The 18,209-nt window shown below is 46.2% G+C and overlaps 1 protein-coding gene across 1 annotated transcript; it reads left to right on the top strand.

The window, feature by feature from the left end:
• The first annotated feature begins 15,927 nt into the window (after window positions 1–15,927).
• On the top strand, window positions 15,928–18,119 carry LOC144179800 (uncharacterized). Its single transcript, XM_077708236.1, has 2 exons — window positions 15,928–17,070; window positions 17,301–18,119. The coding sequence occupies exons 1-2, from the start codon at window positions 15,928–15,930 to the stop codon at window positions 18,117–18,119; spliced, it is 1,962 nt and encodes a 653-aa protein (XP_077564362.1).
• The last annotated feature ends 90 nt before the right edge of the window (window positions 18,120–18,209 follow it).

The following is an 18,209-nucleotide window of genomic DNA, read 5'->3' as shown; positions in this document are numbered from 1 at the left end:
CACAGCGAGAGTTCAGTGGGCCTCTAATTGCCTGCATGCATTCTGCAGTATACGTGGCGCACTGCTATACTCGCTGTGTGCGAAGTTCATGTCAGTGATTTTTTTTTAAAGAGTAAGCCGTAAGTACCCCATTCTGCGAAATGCCGCCGTTGTCGTTGATGTTGTCATCGGGTCACAAACATTACCGCCGCTCTAAAGAGTAAATAAAAGCACACGTATTTCCGGATATAAATTGAATCCGGGTTTCAAAGAAGCAGCGCATTGCTGTACAAGCCGTGCTATCTGTGCGCGATCCCAGCGGAGAACAAATCTTAATGTCGCTGATGTTCTTTTCGTCAGGACACATACAGACATGGGGCTTGGCTAGGAATCATGAACTTCGTAGGGCGGTGGGCCCGCTTCACAAAATTCACAAAAACATGAATTCGAAACAACAAACGCGTACCTCGTGGCGGCTGAACGGGATGGCACGTGATAACATCAGGTGTACACCAGCCACGCGGATCCTTGATTCTAGAGATGTGGCATGTGCCAATCTGCTCGTTGACGCAATTCGCGTTCTAATACAAAAAAAGGAAAACGGCGACAGAGAAGCATTAGCGACGTCACAGAAAAGAAGCCGGTTCATGAAATTCGCCCCAAAAGACGAAAAAACGAAAGCTAAGAAACGGATGAAAATACAGTGTAGCAGTGGAACAAGGTGTCAATAAATATCCAGAGGATATCATCTTCAGTGCATGTATGGACGCTTAGGAGCACTGAGTAATTTTTTTGGCCTTTCAAAATTAAAGAGACAAAATTTTGGGTGTCTGATTTTTTAATTATGCTTAATAAAAAACAGAAAGACAACTCGATCAATCTAATAATCTAAAATGCCATTTATCCACCCAAATTGTGGTTTATTGTAAGAGCGATGTGATTTGCCATGCATTCCAGCATCGCGCCTTTATACTACTTGTAATTTCAAGTCACATAGCTGACGGTGTTTCAGAGCAAGAACAAAGTTTCTGCAGGGGACAGCCTGTAAAATATGCAGACACGGAGACTGGAAAGCATGCCGAAAGAGTTATGTAAAGCCCATGCGAGGGCTTGTATCTTAGGAACACCATTAAACACCACCAATGGAATGATCTGATCCTGCTGATGGCGAACAAAGGGGGGATTTTTCGGGGTATGCAAAAATATATATAAAAAATAAATTCGGAAACATTTAAGCAAAACCTTAAAAGCTTAATAGCTAACAAGGTCGGTAACCCAAACCGGAAAAGAATATGAACACCTAGGAATTTAAAAAGCACAAATGGGTATCAATGACTGCAGGACAGTAGCCGAGTAACGATTTCCTCGGCGAAACCGCAAAAAAAAAAGGATACAAGTTCGGGGTGAAAGTACAGATCTGAAGAACGTGGCTACTTAAGCGGGGAGCGTATTTTCAAACCCGCCCTTCTATGCTATCAATCGACAACCCATTCAAGATATGAAACTCGTACTAAGGTATGTTATTTCTAGTGTTCAACTGAAATAAATTAAAAAAATTGAATGCAGCGATGGACCGGAGGAACCAGCGATGTTTTTGCAATAAGAAAGGACGGCATCTCCTCATGTAGCGAAATTCCCTGGCGAGTAGCGCTCCGCAGTGCGGTGCTGAAGGCCTCGGAGTGCTTGTTAAACACTGCAGAACATCCAGAGTTTGCGGGGTATCGTATCGGTTTCCCTGTGAATAACTTCTACGATACGCGATGGAATAACTAAAACAAATGTTTATTGGACGGCTTAGAATATTACGCGAAGACTCACCCATATTCTTTGTAAAACAGGAAAATAAAAATGCACCTCGTAACGCATATTGAGATATATTCTTTCCCATCCAGAAGGTTGGGAAATGCAGCTGGGCATACTGAATCATCTTTATCTGATGTACATTGCTGGAAGAAAGAAGGGTACTTTGAGCGGTTTAAAAGCTTTCCAGGTTAACGAAATTAGTGGCAGCTTAAATGCGCCAATCAGCGCGTGGATTTTGCATCCTATTTTCAAATACCATTATGAGCGTTTTTGTATGTGTGAGAGCACGAGAGAAAAAAGATTTTTTTTTTTAAAGATTGGAGCTGCTTCACAAACTTTTTCGACCGGGAAATTGAAACGTGTAATCCTAAGACCATTCAGGGGGTGTTATAAAAAGAACAAACTAGAACGTGCGCCCATTTTCACAAATTTTCTTATCTTAAACATCGCTGCATCTTGTTTAGCCTCCATAGGTTAAAGATACGCAACGCGAGCAGCAACTAAGCAAAAATATTTCGGGCGTGTCTTCGTCACCACCCAGTTTACGAAAAATAGGTGCTGGCAACCTGTTTTTTCTTGGGTACAGCATAGAAAACATTTAGGGATCACAGAAATTTTAGTCTAAAGTCGTGCGCTCTTTGCAAGCGCCCTAGAGAAACGGCTCTGTGGTTCCGTGAATTCTGCGCTCCTTTGATAAGAGGGCGAGCAAGAACCACACAATTTCACGAGGCCTGAGTAATTTTGTATTTTCTACGAACTTTAATTTTACATTTCTTACATTTGAGTGGACCGTGTATATTATCGTACGGAACAGCTTCATTCTGTTCCCTCCTAAATTTTATTTAGGTGTACATTTTCACAAGTAGAGAAAAATGAGCTGTAATGGATTCGTATGATGAATGAAGCCTCTCCTTCTCCTTTATAAGCGGTGATTCGTAAGCACCAATCTACTGCACATGACGAAACTCCACAAGAACCACATCCTGAAGGCCGGAATACTTAAGAAAAGATCACCAGAAGTACAATACTGCAGCGGAACCAAAAATTAAGAAAAACTGGAGTTCTCCGCAAGATGTCTCTACTCCTTCACGGAGAGCTCCGCAATAAATTACTGCATACGCCTGACATGAATAATAAAAAGCGTCGTAATAAAAATATGTACCGAGTAAAAAAAGTGGCTGCAGAAAATATGAAAAATTCATTTTTCGTAGGCAGGAATTTTGACAAAGGGAAAGCAACTGCCCCGTCACGTAACTAATCAGAGCCTTCGCAGTAGCTTTCTATATAAATAATGTTGGCTGCACCATTTGAACAGGAACATTGTAGGCTTTGCCCAATTTTGTTTTTATTTTGACGATAGAAGTTGAGTAAAGCTTGATGTCGTGCTTGTTGGTGTAACGTGCTTTTGAAGGTAAGTTGTGGTTGTTGTGAACACTGAGACTGACTCGGGAAAAAAACGTAGACTTTCACGAGAAGAGGGTGCACTAACAACTGATTAATTCGGAACAATACAAAAACATCTATAGAACAACACAGAATACAACAAATACCAGATAGATGGAGAAGGGAAGTGAGACGGGTGAAATGTACAGATAAAAAGATAGCGGTGGTAGAAGCCGCTCCACGTGCTGTCGTTAAAAAGATGATTCTAAAAACTGAATCTCACGCTGGGTGAGCGCAATCGAAGGGGTGCTGACGCATCCACCCTCACGTCCTGATACCATTGAAAACACTTCGAATATCTCACGCGACATTTTGTCTTTAGCGCGGGCACACCGTGTGAGGTGCAAGTGTGAGGTCGCATTTGACAAAACCACCATTTTGCTCCGCGCTAAAGAAAAAAATGTCGCGTGAGACACGTATAAATGGAGGCGTCAGTAATCCGAATTTCTGTTCTCCCCCTCAAAAACCGGACAAGCAAGGTCAACTTAATTTGGACCCACACCCACTCGGCCTTCCAGGGAACGAGTCTGCGCACGAAGCCGCTCGAGGCTTTACCGACCGAGCGGACGGAACCTCCGATGCGGACCAAGTCCCCATGTCAGCCAGGGACCGGCTATTGTCATACAGTGACATTATCGTTTAGGCCGGGACCGCTTCCCACCCCCGCACCCATCTCTCAGTAAGCGGCATTCGGTGGTCTGGCGACTCCAACAGGCCCACTCGTATCCAAATCCACCTGTGTATAGCTATTGGTACCCGGGGCGCTACATCCCCCAGTGTATAGATGTCAGGAACGAGCGAACCTGGCGCACATGTTGTGGCAATATCCGTAGGCGATCACAAATGGCCGTAAAATCACGGCCATTTGCGATCACGGCCGGCGACTAAGCATCACAGTTGGCATACTGAATAAAATTTACTCTCTCTCTCTCTCTCTCTCTGTGTGTGTGTGCGTGCGCGCGTGTTTGTGTGTGTGTGTGTGTGTGCGCGTGCGCGCGTGCGTACGTGCGTGCGTGCATGCGTGTGTGTGTGTGCGTGTGCGTGTGCGTGCGCGTGCGTGTGTGTGTGTGTGCGTGTGTGTGTGTGTGTGTGTGTCTGTGCACACGCTGAGCTTAGCGTTTAACGCAGCTGGTCCTTTTACAAACAATTCTTCCGCACCCTTTCTTTCTTCAGTGTGTTATTGTTTGGTTTCCAAATAGCCGTTGTGTTTTTGTGCTTGTCCCTCCAGAAGTCGCATCAGGCATTCACCCGTACTTTCACATTTGGCAGGAGAAGCGTGATTGCACGTGTTCTACAGATGGAACGATTCGTTTATGAAGATTGTACGAGACTTCGAGTCTATTGTTCTACCGTAATTGTCTTATCTTCTCGCAAAGGTTAAGGTAAGGCAATTTGAACATCCACGTACATACGGCGCAAGTTGCTGGTGAAGAATTAGAGTTGCTGCTGCGGAGCCCGTTTAAGCTTAGGCTCAAGTGACGCCGACTGACCCAAACTTGAACGTAGTATCTAACGCTTAAAGTATAGCTCAGCTACGGGCACTGCGGGCTGCTGAAAGTTTGCGCGAAAGATTCATTCAGTCAGCCCCGTCGTATTATTTAGGGTGCCTCGTTTACAGATTGCATGTAAACCGCATCTTTCCAGTGTTTGCACAAAACTCCCGAAATCTACCAATCAGCACGCCTGAGAGGTGATCGTTCTTACTGCAGTTTGATTTCTATAATTTGAGGTAAATATTGTACTTTATCTGTTTCATGCAGGGGTAAAAACACCTTGGCAGTGCCGGTCACCATACTTCGAACACTGGCCACATCCCTCTCATGCAAAGCAGCCTCAGAGATCTGGTGTGTTTTTCGGAGGAATCTGGCAGAGCCCAAACTCTGCGCGATATGCGCACATTAGAATGTACGTGCCAAGAGAATCGATACGACAGGCATTAACCAGAACGCCGCCCCTCTCGAGCAGCATAGTGGTCCCCACCACCAATCGATTTCACTTAGATGCCCGCCAGGACTGTGCGTAATTGTGGGGTTCTGCTTTCCGTCCGCTTACATAGAAGGCATGGGGAAACAAGCCGGAGGGAGCGGCTGTGTAGTGCCCGCTGTTATTCCTGGCTGTTAAGAGGGAGCCCACAGAACGTAAACCACGCATTTCTCTCTGTGGGTAGTATGCATGTCCCATCGCGCTAAAGAGTTCATATTACTGTCTCCTTTTCTTCTGGCGTTGTACCATTAAAAATTGCTTTTTTTCAAGTTCTGTTTTTCAGTACATACGCTCAACTCAACTTACCCTATTACAGTATGCCCTGGCGTCGACGTATGTCGAAGATATCGGCTATGTTGATTGAGCAGTAATAAGAGAGAGTGAAAGAAATAGATAACGTTTTTTGTGGCAGGAAGACCCTACGGCAAGTGTGGGAGTGGAAGTAGAAGGTGGGCTGTTTGTGACTTGGGAGATCTTGAATGCGGAAAGTGAATAAGAAAACTGGCAATAGAGGCGAGCATAAAGCGTCTGAGCTTTGGTGTTCAAGGAAATGAAATGAATGCGTTATGGCTTGAAGCGCTGCACCACTTTCACGAAACTGTCGCCGAATTCTCCTTACCAATCTGCGCAAGGACGATGGTAGTTACTGGGGAGCAGACAAAGTTCTTAGGGCCCCAACCCAGTGAGAGGCATGCTTGTTCCAAAATGCCTTGGTGCTGAATGGCCGTCCGCGCCCGTTCCACCAGTCGGTACTCGCCGAGAGCTCGAAGCTGGTCAGGTGCATCACCCACTGCCCATAGGTAAATCTGGTATTTGTGGTTAGAGTAAGGGTCCGTTGGCACTCCCATACCACGTGATACAAGGTACCAGCAACGGGGCAAAATTTACAAGTAGGCAGGTTGTTGGGTGGTTTACGTAGAGTTTAGTAGGGCATTTTGGCGATACGAAGTGGTTTCTAGGCGCCGGAAAGTTGTTTCTTCATCGCGTGTTAGTTGTGAATGAGGTGGTATGCAGCGACAGTGGTCATTTTTTATGTGGGCTCAGATTTCAGTGTATGTGTGGAGTGGGGTGGGATTTCAAGTGGATCTGTCGTCGTTATCTCGTTCTGGGGTAACGGGCCGGTGTATATGAGCACGGGAACGGGGGGTGCCGTCTCGTTCCCCTGGAAGGACTGGTGGCCGGGTGACCAAATAATGTTAGGTTCTGGTAATCGTTTTGCTTTTTGAAGAATGTACAGTGCGGATTGTTGAGGGATGCGGCCAGTAAGAAAATTTCTGCAGGCGGTTTGCTAATCTGTGATGGTAAGGAATTCGTCGCCTGTTGTGGCAGCGAGGGCGATGGCAACCTCCTCCGCAGTGTCGAAGGAAGCGGTGAGAATGGGCGCTGCTGCTTGTTCTGTGCCTGGCGTGTTAAACACACGGCTGCATGTGCTTTCAGATGAGGGCATCGATGCATCTGTGTATCAAGTGCATAATAAGTAGTGATAGCTATTTTTCAACTAAACGATTCTGTGCCATGTGCCATTGTTTGTTGATAACCGGGTGGATTTCTTCAGAGTAGAGGTGCTACGCGGATATGCTATCGAATGTCTGATGGGATTCGAATCTTCTCATGTTGTCATGGTAGGGCGGGGGTAATCGACTGAATAAAATAGACGGCATAACTTCGACATCATTTGGAACCCAGGGCACGTTGATGTTTTACAATAAGTGTTCGATTAGTCGACCAGATTTATGGGAAATCCCCAAGGGGGAGTAAATTTCAGCGAAGAGTAATTTCCTGCCAAGAAAAAAAATTCTGCGAAGAAGAATCTATGTCAATGCAGCCTTACGACTACAAAAGAAAGCTGTACATCTTTCTCGGAGACTTCGCAGTTCAAGAAAAATACTTCCTCCAGGGTTCGAGCATGGGACCACCGCCTAACTAGGGCAGTCGCTCTATTTTTATACCACAAGGTCTTGAACACGGAGCTCCGTGGTCTTGAATCAAAAATCAATCAATGTTTGCCTGAGTGCGAGTGTACGCAAGGTTATTATAATTTCGTATGGGTTCATTTAACACGATCAGTGTCAGACAGTTGCCAAATTCGGATGCCGGCGTTTGGTTTTCAAGCCGCATTTAACCGCGCCAGGCTGGGATAGGGTAGAGTACATGGCAAAAGGTTGCATAAATATCGGTAAGACGAGCAGAAACCACTATTGTCACTGCATGTGTTAACTAGACTCATTGTTTATAAATAGCTTTATTCGAATTCTCGCTTATTTTTTGATGATCTCCACACCTTCGCATGAACAAAAACTATTGCTTGGCTTTGACGAAATTCTGCCCATCAAGTCAGTTTCCTGTTCTGACGCCTTTGTTAGTTACTTTATTGTATGTTACGCGGTTATACCTGCACGTAAGATCAAACATGCACGGTGCGCATGCACATTTGCACCTACTGCGTGCCGTGTTAAGTTCTAATTTCAATATGCCATGTCAAGTAATTACAGCGTTCATCTTTTGATGTGCAGTACCTAGAGATCCTACGCTAAATATTAGACTGCTTTGCGGCATTTGAATTTCAGCGGAAGATTAGTGTCACAGGAGCCGGCAACAGAAAGCGCAGTAGTTCGGCCTAATGGGTGACACGTGTAAGCTGCAGTTCAGCTACAGAGGGGTTGAGACATGTGGCTTGCTGAGTAGCTCCCGCCGTTAACATTAGCACGGAGCTCTTGGCGACCTGCACTTTCATTTTAGGTCTAGGGCGGTTAAGGCAGCCAGTCATTTTGACGCACAGGTGGGTAAAGCATTTTTTATGCTTTCTTGACGTGGAATTTATTCTTCGCGGTATCACCACTTTCGCAGTGTCTAAACCGTGCCTCCATTTAGATACCCACACATGCAGGTGTCGGCATCGGAATACGAAGTGCATTTTACATTTAGTCGACATGCTGCTACTTGCAGGGGACGCAGCCTTTAGTAGATCGACCTTTAAAAGGGCGGACAGTGCGAGCCGGCCACTCAACCTTTCGCAATGATTGCTCCGCAGTAAACATAAGGTCCTGTAATGATGCGGGCGAACATGGGAAGCAGATATGATGACGCACAGGAGGTACATAATGTGAGCGCCAAACAAAATAACTATGTCTTCTAGGACAATCCAGCACGAATCAAAATAACGACGGCTCCGATGATGCCCATCTTTAGTGAAGCACATGATAGCAGCACCAAGAGCAGTCGGTCAGGCAACTCAGGCCGTCTTTTTTACAGCGAAGCTGTTTATGATGAGGGTGCCGTGCATTTTGTTCTGCTTCCTCAAAAAATCGTTGAACTTGATTACAACAGCCGCGACTCTTTCGCTAATGCTGAAAAACTCCACGTTTCCTGCTATTTCTACGTGGATAAAAATCGAACCCCGTTTTCTTTCTTCTTGGTGGGCCCACTGTTGCATAGCATATGCACTCTAGTTATGTCCATGAAGCCTTCTTCAGTCCTAAGTTTGTCTTATCCTATAATGCCCCACTGAACGTCCGAGAGCTCGCCTAGTAGTACAGCTAAGTTTCCCTCACGAGACAAGGTAAGGGGGTTGAATGATGCCAGGGTCAGTTTTCAAAGGCGCCCTGTCCGGATCCCGAGATTCTTAGCACCTTTTTGTGTATCGCTGTATCGCGTCACCTGGCAGCTAACGCTTGGTGCTGCAGCTTTTCATCGCACGTCAAAACATAAAGCGGTCATGGAGAAACACAGAACTTCCACACCCATGAAGGGTTATTTTGTGGCAGGGCCCTTCGTAGTCATAAATAGCCCGTCCACATTCAACCATTTTAGCGTACGCTAGCTGGAAAGCAAATCTCCCAATTATTAGAGAAGTTTTATTCCATGCAGAATTCTGTCATGTTGCGCAATGTTTCAGCCATTAGGCTTTTATGCTGTATGACAGCCCCTAAAAATAAAAAAAGGAACTAAAGCTATCGAACAACTTTGTTGAGTGATGCGTGGTAACAGTATATTTGGTGACGGGCGCTAAGCAAAACAGCGCGCAGACGACATTTACGAACGATTTTTCATGGTGAAGTAATCTCTGAAGGTTGGCGAACTCTACCTAGTCAGACGTTAAGTGCCAATTCATAGCAACCCTCGATAATAATTCTCAAATTCACGTATCAAGCCGCCCGAGGGCTTTCCGATGGCCACGGTCACTAGCGATGGCCATTGCGAGTTAGGCGTCCTACAAGGCCAGCCATGCCTAATGACGTCACGTCAGCCAACATGGCCGCGCCCAGGTAGCCGTGCTGTAAACCGTCTAAAGTTTCTGCGTTCTTACCAAATTCTAGAAACGTTACCCCAGGTGCATTTGATGACCCCAGAATAGCTTCTTTTTTGTAGTTGTTTTATGAGTACAGCCTTTATTCTTCTGTTTGAGGTATTGCAATACTTCTTTACTGCTCGCATGGTTTTACCTTCTTTCACTACGTTGCTCCTCATTCATTTTTTTGGCACTCTACGCGCAGCTTCGTTCAGTTCACATCGTTCGTGATTGGCGTCGACTCCTCATCTCACCGGCTTACTTGCGAGCCAAGCCAGGGGAGTGAAACTTCCTATACCTTGCATGGGACGCGATATTCGCTCGCAGCGCCGGACAAACTCCTGGTGTTTGGGGGCGGTACTGCGGCGCGTTGCAGACATGCATTAGGAGACGCCATCTTGATGCGGACTGAAAAGCCGAGCGGGGGGGCGGGGGGGTGATTTAGCGCCAATTCAAAAGGCATTCAGATGGCCAGCGCACGACCTTGTTCCTGTTGTGCAACCCGTCACATTATCAAAAGGGCAATTGTTTCGGTCTGATTGATAGAGTTTTGCGCATCTACTTCTTTTTTCACCTCTTATTCTAAGTACGACGTTGTTTTGCTTTATTAGTAAACACAATCCAGATAAGAATAAAGAGCGCAGTTTTTTTATGTTTATTGCCTAAATGTACCATTCGTACAGTAAAAATACAACTTGGATTTTTTGCGCTATTAGTCGCATACAAAAGTGTATGGCCCATGGCCGCATGCTAATAACTAGGTACCCAGCCAGTGCATATCTGTCCAAGGTCCGCGTAGACTCTGCTGGTGAAATGGGCAGGACACAGCCGGTAGCTGCTGTAGATCTCACGAGGTGGTAAATGAACCAGGTCCTCCCTTCTCGCACACTGGAGCCAAATGCGAGATCTTAAACATCAACAAGAACGTGTGCATATTTGGGTTAGAATGAATACTAGCTTTATAGCTGCTTTCAAGCGCACATACGATAGTTTGAAGAGAAATCTCTGTGGCATCTGTATTCGAAATAAACGTTATTAGGAATTTTTCTTTCTTAAATTGATTTTGGCTAAAAACGACTTGTGACAACGCCAATCGTAAAAGCAAATTTTAAATTAAAATCAGCCTCTATTATTAAGAGACGCGGATACGTTTTTCTATCTGTGCGATTATAGTGTTCGGTGGAAAAGACCCACCCTAGCTCCTAATCCAAAATATATTTCTCTAGACGAAAGCAGCCGTCCCACACCGGGATTTCTAAACTATTATTAAGGCATATATACTTTCGCGCGCTCTGTATTCCTAAGGTATTTCTCGGGCCCTGAAGTAAACCGGTTATTAACACCTTATTTAAAAACCTGTAATAAATTACTAGGACAGGTTAAACCTGCATTGTCTAATTATTTATCGGCTTATAGCTGTAACTCCGTTCTTGTGAATATATCGTTCCTGTACTGAAAGGCTGAAACTCGAAGCACGGAACTGAAGCGTAAATTATAAATTATAAGTGGTGGAATTATACTTATGATTGTATTATAAACATATACAGTACTTGCTTAGTTTGTATATTGATTGCTACAAATTCATTCTGTTATATGCCGTGGATTCACGTGAATACAAAATGCAGAACACACAATTGAAACGCAATAAAATAATTAATGTGGTCACTACTTAGTTAACATTGTGCTAACAATCCGTAATGAACCTTTGGACCCACCCTTTGAGCCAAAAGTGTGTGGGAGATGCCTTCCTCCAGCTGTGGACATAAATAGGCTGATAATAATTACGACAACAATAATACTGATAATAATTATAATAATCACAATAATATTAATAATAATAACTACAACGCATGCTAGGAAAACATACTAAACGCAGGCAATCAAAAGATAACAAAAGGAGTGCAGATAAGGTCACACTGTTGCATTAGTTATTGTATAGTTGCCTCATATACATTTTGCTGTATACCGTGCGTTCACCTGCGCTAAAATGCAAAACACACGATCGAAGCGCATTAAATCAATAACGCATGTATAAACAAACGTGTGTAGCTAATGTAGTCATTGTATTAATTGCCAGATGCTCTGCTACGCATTTCATGCGTAATTCAAGAGGAAAAGAAGACAATCAGAATGTAATAAATAAATAGTGCACGTGTATACTCACTTAAATTATAAATCTACTGCTGAAATCGCGTCCTGCTATGTCGTGCAAGCGTAGAAAAGCAAAACGAGCAGCATGCAGATCGTACCTTTCGTCCGCCGGGATCCAAAAGAGTTTTATGCGGCCTGGCGTGAATAATTTTGACACCACTCAGTACAGCATGATCTGTGATGACGGTGCGAATCTATTCATGCGTCTGTTTCGATGAAACAAACTTCACGGTGGTAAAAACGGCCCTCGGAACACCGTGGATCGTAGCATATCTGCGGGCGCGACAAGAAACGCCCCTTTTCTGCGGTGCGAAGCAGAAAGGCGTGGTTCCGGTTTCCGGTTTTCCACTCCGGGTGGCGCTCGTATTTTTGCAGTCTAGAACCACAACTTTTAAGTTCACTTGCATATTAAAAACTTCGTAATTAATAAGTAACCTGGTAATAAATATAAAATGCAGCAACAACGTTCATTTATGCTCGTATGTAGTACAGCCCCCAACCGTTAGAATCGCTGCGGTCACGGGACGGAAAAACGGCGGAGTTTCATCCCCCTGGCCAAGCGGCGAGACATGCGGGACCTTTCTGCACCGCGGTAATATTATAACCACCTTCTGTGAGAAATTCCCTGCCTATCAGTTGATTTTGTCAGACTTTGGGTGCACGAATAGTCTTGTTTCTGCATGTTAATCAGTCGTATTGACTTCTGCATGACTAAACTTTGCGGTTACAATGTTATTTATGGACAAGTATAAGTTTAGTCCCGTTCTAACGCCATAACTGTAATTTTATGGTGATGAGGGGGTAGCGTTGAAGAGACAGGTTGCAGCATTTACTAATAATGCCAGGAGAGAAAATTACAGAAATTTTCTATATGTCTTTGTCATCGTAATTATAGAAAATTATATGTCTTTGTCATCGTAAGTACCAGTTTTTATATCCAAGACGAAGAAGACAGAACTTGCGCCATCCCACCCCCGTTATCTTGTGCTCGTAGGCTGAAAATGCCTAATTTATTTTTATTTGCGCAACAAAATACGACAGAATAAATCGACCGTATTTATGGCCATGATTTTGTTAGCTTCTCAGCCCTGAAGCCTACCTACGTTCTTCGGTAACCCTCAACTTTTGGCCCAAAGAGTAGTTGGTTTGATCAAGCGTGGCCTGGATAATTTTTGTTTTTTTTTTTTTCTCTTCAATCATCGCTGTCCGTGCAAAATATTATATTCTTAGCAGCACTGCAAGCGACCGTGAAACGCATAAGGTATATTTTAGGAAAGCACCGAGCGTAAACGAGAGGCAAATGAATACACTGAGGGCGAAGAGTATGCAAAATCAACTTACACTGCTCGACCACCGGGTGTAAATGAAGTTACACGCCCCATTTATTTTCAATTTTCTCTCCATAAACTCCGCACGTAAATTCGACTATTTTTGGTGAAGAAGAAGTGTGGAATAAATACCGAGCGCACAAAAAAAAGAATTTAGAATAAATGAAAGAATATTATTCCGTTCTCATTCCCTCTGCTTTCTTTTTATCGCTTGCTTTAACGAACATTTCTCATTTTAATTATGCCTCCTTTCATTCCGAACTCTCAGTGGCAAGAAAACAAAAGCGATATTGTGTAATAGAAAGGAGATAAAGTATTTCGAGAAGGTGCGTACGTGACAAAATATTTCTTCTTCGTGGTCGGGAGCTGTTGTTTCCATTAGGAGGGAATTTTTTTGCGCCGAATAATTTCGTGAGAAAGAACTATCCATGTTTTTTGTTTGTTGTGTAAATGAGAATGACGTTTGGTTATCAGATGAGAAAACTAAATGGAACAGAAACTGTTCCTGGTGGACAAGCAAGCATTTAAAATCCTCAGGTTGGGGCTTTTCTTTCGCAATGAAAACTTTTCAAAGGAAAACACACGATTTTCATCGTACGGCAAGAGTGTAGGTGACTGGGCTTTCCGAACGATTTCTATAAGCATTTAAAACAGCCGCATTGTACTGCGACATGTAGGTGCTTGCAGAACTGTGTGAGTGTAATTGTTGACGAAGTAACAGCTATAGAATTACCGAATGGTTGCTTTTACTCTCCCATACAAAACGGAACCTACGTACCAGGATTCCCTTACTCAAGAAAATATGAGCGTATGCTGCCCTATTAGAAACATTCGTGGTCAAATTGTTGGGGTAGGGAAAGGTGGCGTTGAAGATATATACATAGTTTTGGGGGTGCTGACGCGTCCTATGAACCACGAGAAACGAATCGGTATCAGAGATCGAGATAGGCACGGGATGTTTTCTTTTGGGTTCCGTTCGTAAAACACGGTAATATTAAAATAATTACAACTTCGACCCTTCCAAGAGTTATGCCCGCAAACCTCTTCATTCTGTCTTGCTACAATTGTAGCCAATCCGAACGGAAGCATGTGAGCTTCCGCCTCCTTGAATACTACTTGAATTGGGAATCTGAAACATAGCTGTTACTTTTACACGCAACAGTATTTGTCGCGAACGGAGCGCCAGACGGTCTTGAGTATACGGCCCCTGGAGTTCCCGCGCAAGACATCGAAAGCGGCCCCCATATCGGGGCCTCCCGACCAGCTGAAAACATGGCCCGTCGCCTAAACACAACGTCTCGCGCACAGCCCCCAAATCGGGCCTCATGACCCAGAGAGAGAGGGAGAGCCCGCCGCCCGGCGGCGATCGGACTCTGAGCCCTGGCCGAGAGCGAGGGAAGTGTAGGACGGACGGGCAGTGGCAAAAAGGAACGCGACGGAGGAAGACGTGAATTTGTATGCGGAACGTTTAGTCCAATTAGAGCGGTTGTTTTATTTGCTTACTGGAAGTTCCGATGCTTGTCATTCAACGTCAAGGACAAAAAACTTTGGTGCCGAAACCCGGGAGTCGTCCAATTATTGGCTTCAATAGACTGCGTGTCTCCACAACGATTTGGACGCTCCGCCAACGAACGACATCGGACCTTCCGGTAAGATCAACGGCATGGGACGCTGCCTCAGAAAACGTGCCGCTCTCCGCTCTCAAGTCACCCGGATATTGAACGAGTGCCAAGATGCTATGCAGAGGGACCTCCCAAGAAGCGAAGCTGCAGTTCTGCACACTCGGCTGAAAAAAGTAACGAAAAACCTGGAGACCCTCGACAACAAAATCGAGACGCTCGTGCCAGATGAAGACTTCGAGGACGAGTGCGCGCAGGTGCTGGACTACAACGACCGCATCTTATCGTGTCTCACAAGACTCCAGCAACGCATAGACGGCGACTCAGTGCCGAGTGCTGCCCCATCAACGGTCATCAACGAGGTGGTCAGCACAGAGCAAACGCAACGGTCTAAGATCAAGTTGCCAAAACTGGAGCTGATCAAGTTCAGAGGGCGAAGCAACGAGTGGCAGCACTTTTGGGAGCTCTTCGAGGAAGTTGTCGACAAAAATGAAGACCTTTCATCTATCGACAAGTACAACTTCCTCAGGGTGTCCGTCATTGGAGATGCTGCCACCGCCATCGCTGGACTTCCACCGACAGCTCGTTGCTACAACGATGCCGTGCAACTACTAAAAAAACGATTCGGAAACGAAGAACTCCTCATACAAGAGCACTTCAAAAAGCTGATTGATTTGAAGCCTGTTCGGTCGTCGGAAGATGTGCGCGGACTGCGTCGACTGCAGGACACCCTGGCAGCCCACATCAGAGGCCTGGAGACACTCGGGCGCAAGCTGGAGACCTTCAGTTCTATGTTGCTACCCATCGCACAGAGGGCGTTGCCAGGGGACCTACTGCTCTATTATAGTCGGAAACGCGTCCTCGATACGTCGAACGACGGCCACTACAGCCGACAAACGCCTCACACTGAGGGTGTGCCCGAGACTACCACTGACTCGCGAAGAGGTACCGTGACGTCTTTTTATCGGCTTCTGGACTTTTTGAGAGTAGAAGTGGAAAGTCGGGAGAACCTGGCTGCTCTCCGTCGCATGGACGTAAGGCAGGAAGTGAAGCATGAGCAAAAAGATCGCCAGAAACAACCTGAACAGCGACCTCAGAGGCATGCATCCTCCATTTCAACGTTGACCCAGAGTGCACGTCAAGAATGCTGCTTTTTCAGCGACGACAACGCGCATTCCACCCAGAACTGCAGCTCTGGAAAGTCTATTGAGGAAAAGAAGAGATGTTGCTTTCTGCCGGACGATGCTTTCGTTGCACGACGGGGAAGCACCAAGCACGCGCATGCCGTGTGAACGTAAAATGCATGAAATGCAACAAGAAGCATGCCACCACCATGTGCGATCCAACGTATACAGCGAGAAAGTGGCTCGAATCAACGGAGCCTGTCAACAACTCGCACGTGAGCCTAGGAACCGTAACCCATGATGGGGTGCCTGCAGCTAAGACGACAGTCGTCTTGCTTCCAACGGCGAAGGTTATGTGCAGCGGAGAAACTTACAACGCTGAAATCCGCACGCTCTTTGATGGAGGAAGCCAACGGTCGTTTATAACGTCTGCCACATCGAAAAGGCTCGGATGTCAAGTCGTGGGAAACGAAAGATTGACAGTTGGCGTGTTCGGCGGTCGTCAAGAAGAAAAGATGTTCCAGCGAGTAACGGTGACGGTGAACACAAAACAGGGACGCCGGTTCAAGTTGGAGGTGCTGGAAACCGACGACATTTGCGACCATAAAATGCCGGCTTCGCCACAGTCAGTCGCGCATCAGCTTGGGTACCTTGACTGCGACATCGCCGACCTCGCCAACGGCGACGCTCCTGAGGACATTGGTTTACTCATCGGCTCCGAGTACATCTGGGACCTCACAACTGGCCGAACGAGAAAACTCGGCGAAAGTCTGAGGGCTGTTGAGACGGTGTTCGGTTGGAGCGTGCAGGGTCCAAAAGAAGGGACATCTCAGCAAAACCAGTGTACTGGGACTGTTACTTTGCGGACATCGGTCGTTGAAGACAAGACGGCAGATGTCCTGAGCAAATTTTGGACCTTGGAATCCATCGGAATCACTGACAAGGAAGAATGCAAGCCAGGCGAATGCGCTGCGATGGAGGTCTTCGAACAGACATTAACGAAGGTCGACGGCCGGTATGAAGTGGCACTGCCTTGGAAAACGGAGATATCTCTTGACAACAACAAGGAAATCGCTACGAAAAGGCTGCAGCAGTTAACAAACAGGCTCTTGAAGTCGCCAGAGCTGCTTGAAGAATATGATGCGGTCATCAGACAATACATTGCTCAAGGCATTGTAGAACGCGTCGAAGGAGAAGTGGACGATGGGCAGAACGTCTACTACATGCCACACCAGGCAGTGATTCGTGAGTCCAGAAAACTCCGAATAGTATTTGATGCCTCATCACACCACAAGAACTCGAAGTCCCTCAACGAAAACCTAGAGACTGGGCCGAACTTGACGGCCGACCTTGTCGGACTGCTACTCAACTTCCGTAGACATCGAATAGCTCTTGTCGCGGATATTGAACAAGCTTTCCTGCAAATAGGCGTCAGGAAAGACGACAGAAATGCCTCCGATTTATGTGGTTCCGTGAGACACCCCAGCCTGGCAACACGATGCCTCCGGTTGACACTTGGAGAATGACACGTGTTCCATTTGGGACGACGGCAAGCCCATTTCTCTTGTCGGCCACTTTACAGCACCACCTGAGTGGCTGCGAGGAGCAGTTTCCCCTCACTGCACATCAATTGAGACGCAGCCTCTATGTGGATGACCTCCTAACGGGAGCCAACGACGAGGAAGCGGCCTTGAAACTCTACAACGAGGCTAACGAGATGTTCACTGACGCCTCCATGAAGCTCCACAAATGGTCATCCAACAACGAAAGGCTTCGCTCGCAGTTTGAACAAGATTCTCGTGGATCTAAGCCGCTCGGCTATCTGTCCGGTGTGCTGAAGGTACTGGTACTGACGTGGGATCCAATACCGGACGTACTTACATTTTCGCCTTGCTTGGACAACGCCATATCTGGGTGCAGCAATAAGCGTTCAATGCTGCAAACAACGGCACGGATATTCGACCCGCTTGGCTGGTTGTCACCCTTCATCGTACGTGCCAAGATACTCTTCCAGCAGCTGTGGCGCCAGTGTATCCAGTGGGACGACCCTTTGCCGAGTGCCATTGCTGACGCTTGGGACGTGTGGATCCAAGAACTACGACACCTCCCTGAAATCCAGGTGCCGCGGTTTTACGGAGCTGACATCTCAGGACAACAAACATCGGTATCATTACATGTCTTCGCAGATGCCAGCCCAGCCGCCTACGGAGCAGTGGCTTACATCACAGTCACTAACAACGAAGGTACCATGTCAACCATCGTGATGAGCAAATCACGTGTTGCCCCAGTGAAAGAGTTGACCCTGACGCGACTGGAACTGATGGCGTGTCTTCTCGCAGCCAGGTTGTGCCGCTACATCCTTAACACTCTGGACGAGCGACCGGCAACGGCCTACCTGTGAACAGACTCCACCATTGCCTTACACTGGATTTTAGGGAACGCGGACCGCTGGCAGCAGTTTGTGCGCAACCGAGTCGTCGAGATCCAAACA

This window comes from Haemaphysalis longicornis, unplaced genomic scaffold (genome assembly GCF_048455015.1).
Source record: "Haemaphysalis longicornis isolate Haplotype H1 unplaced genomic scaffold, Haemaphysalis longicornis Haplotype H1 scaffold_4, whole genome shotgun sequence".
Classification (NCBI taxonomy): Eukaryota; Metazoa; Arthropoda; class Arachnida; order Ixodida; family Ixodidae; genus Haemaphysalis; species Haemaphysalis longicornis.
Note: the sequence above shows the minus strand (reverse complement) of the source record. Positions and strands in the feature narration are given on the sequence as shown.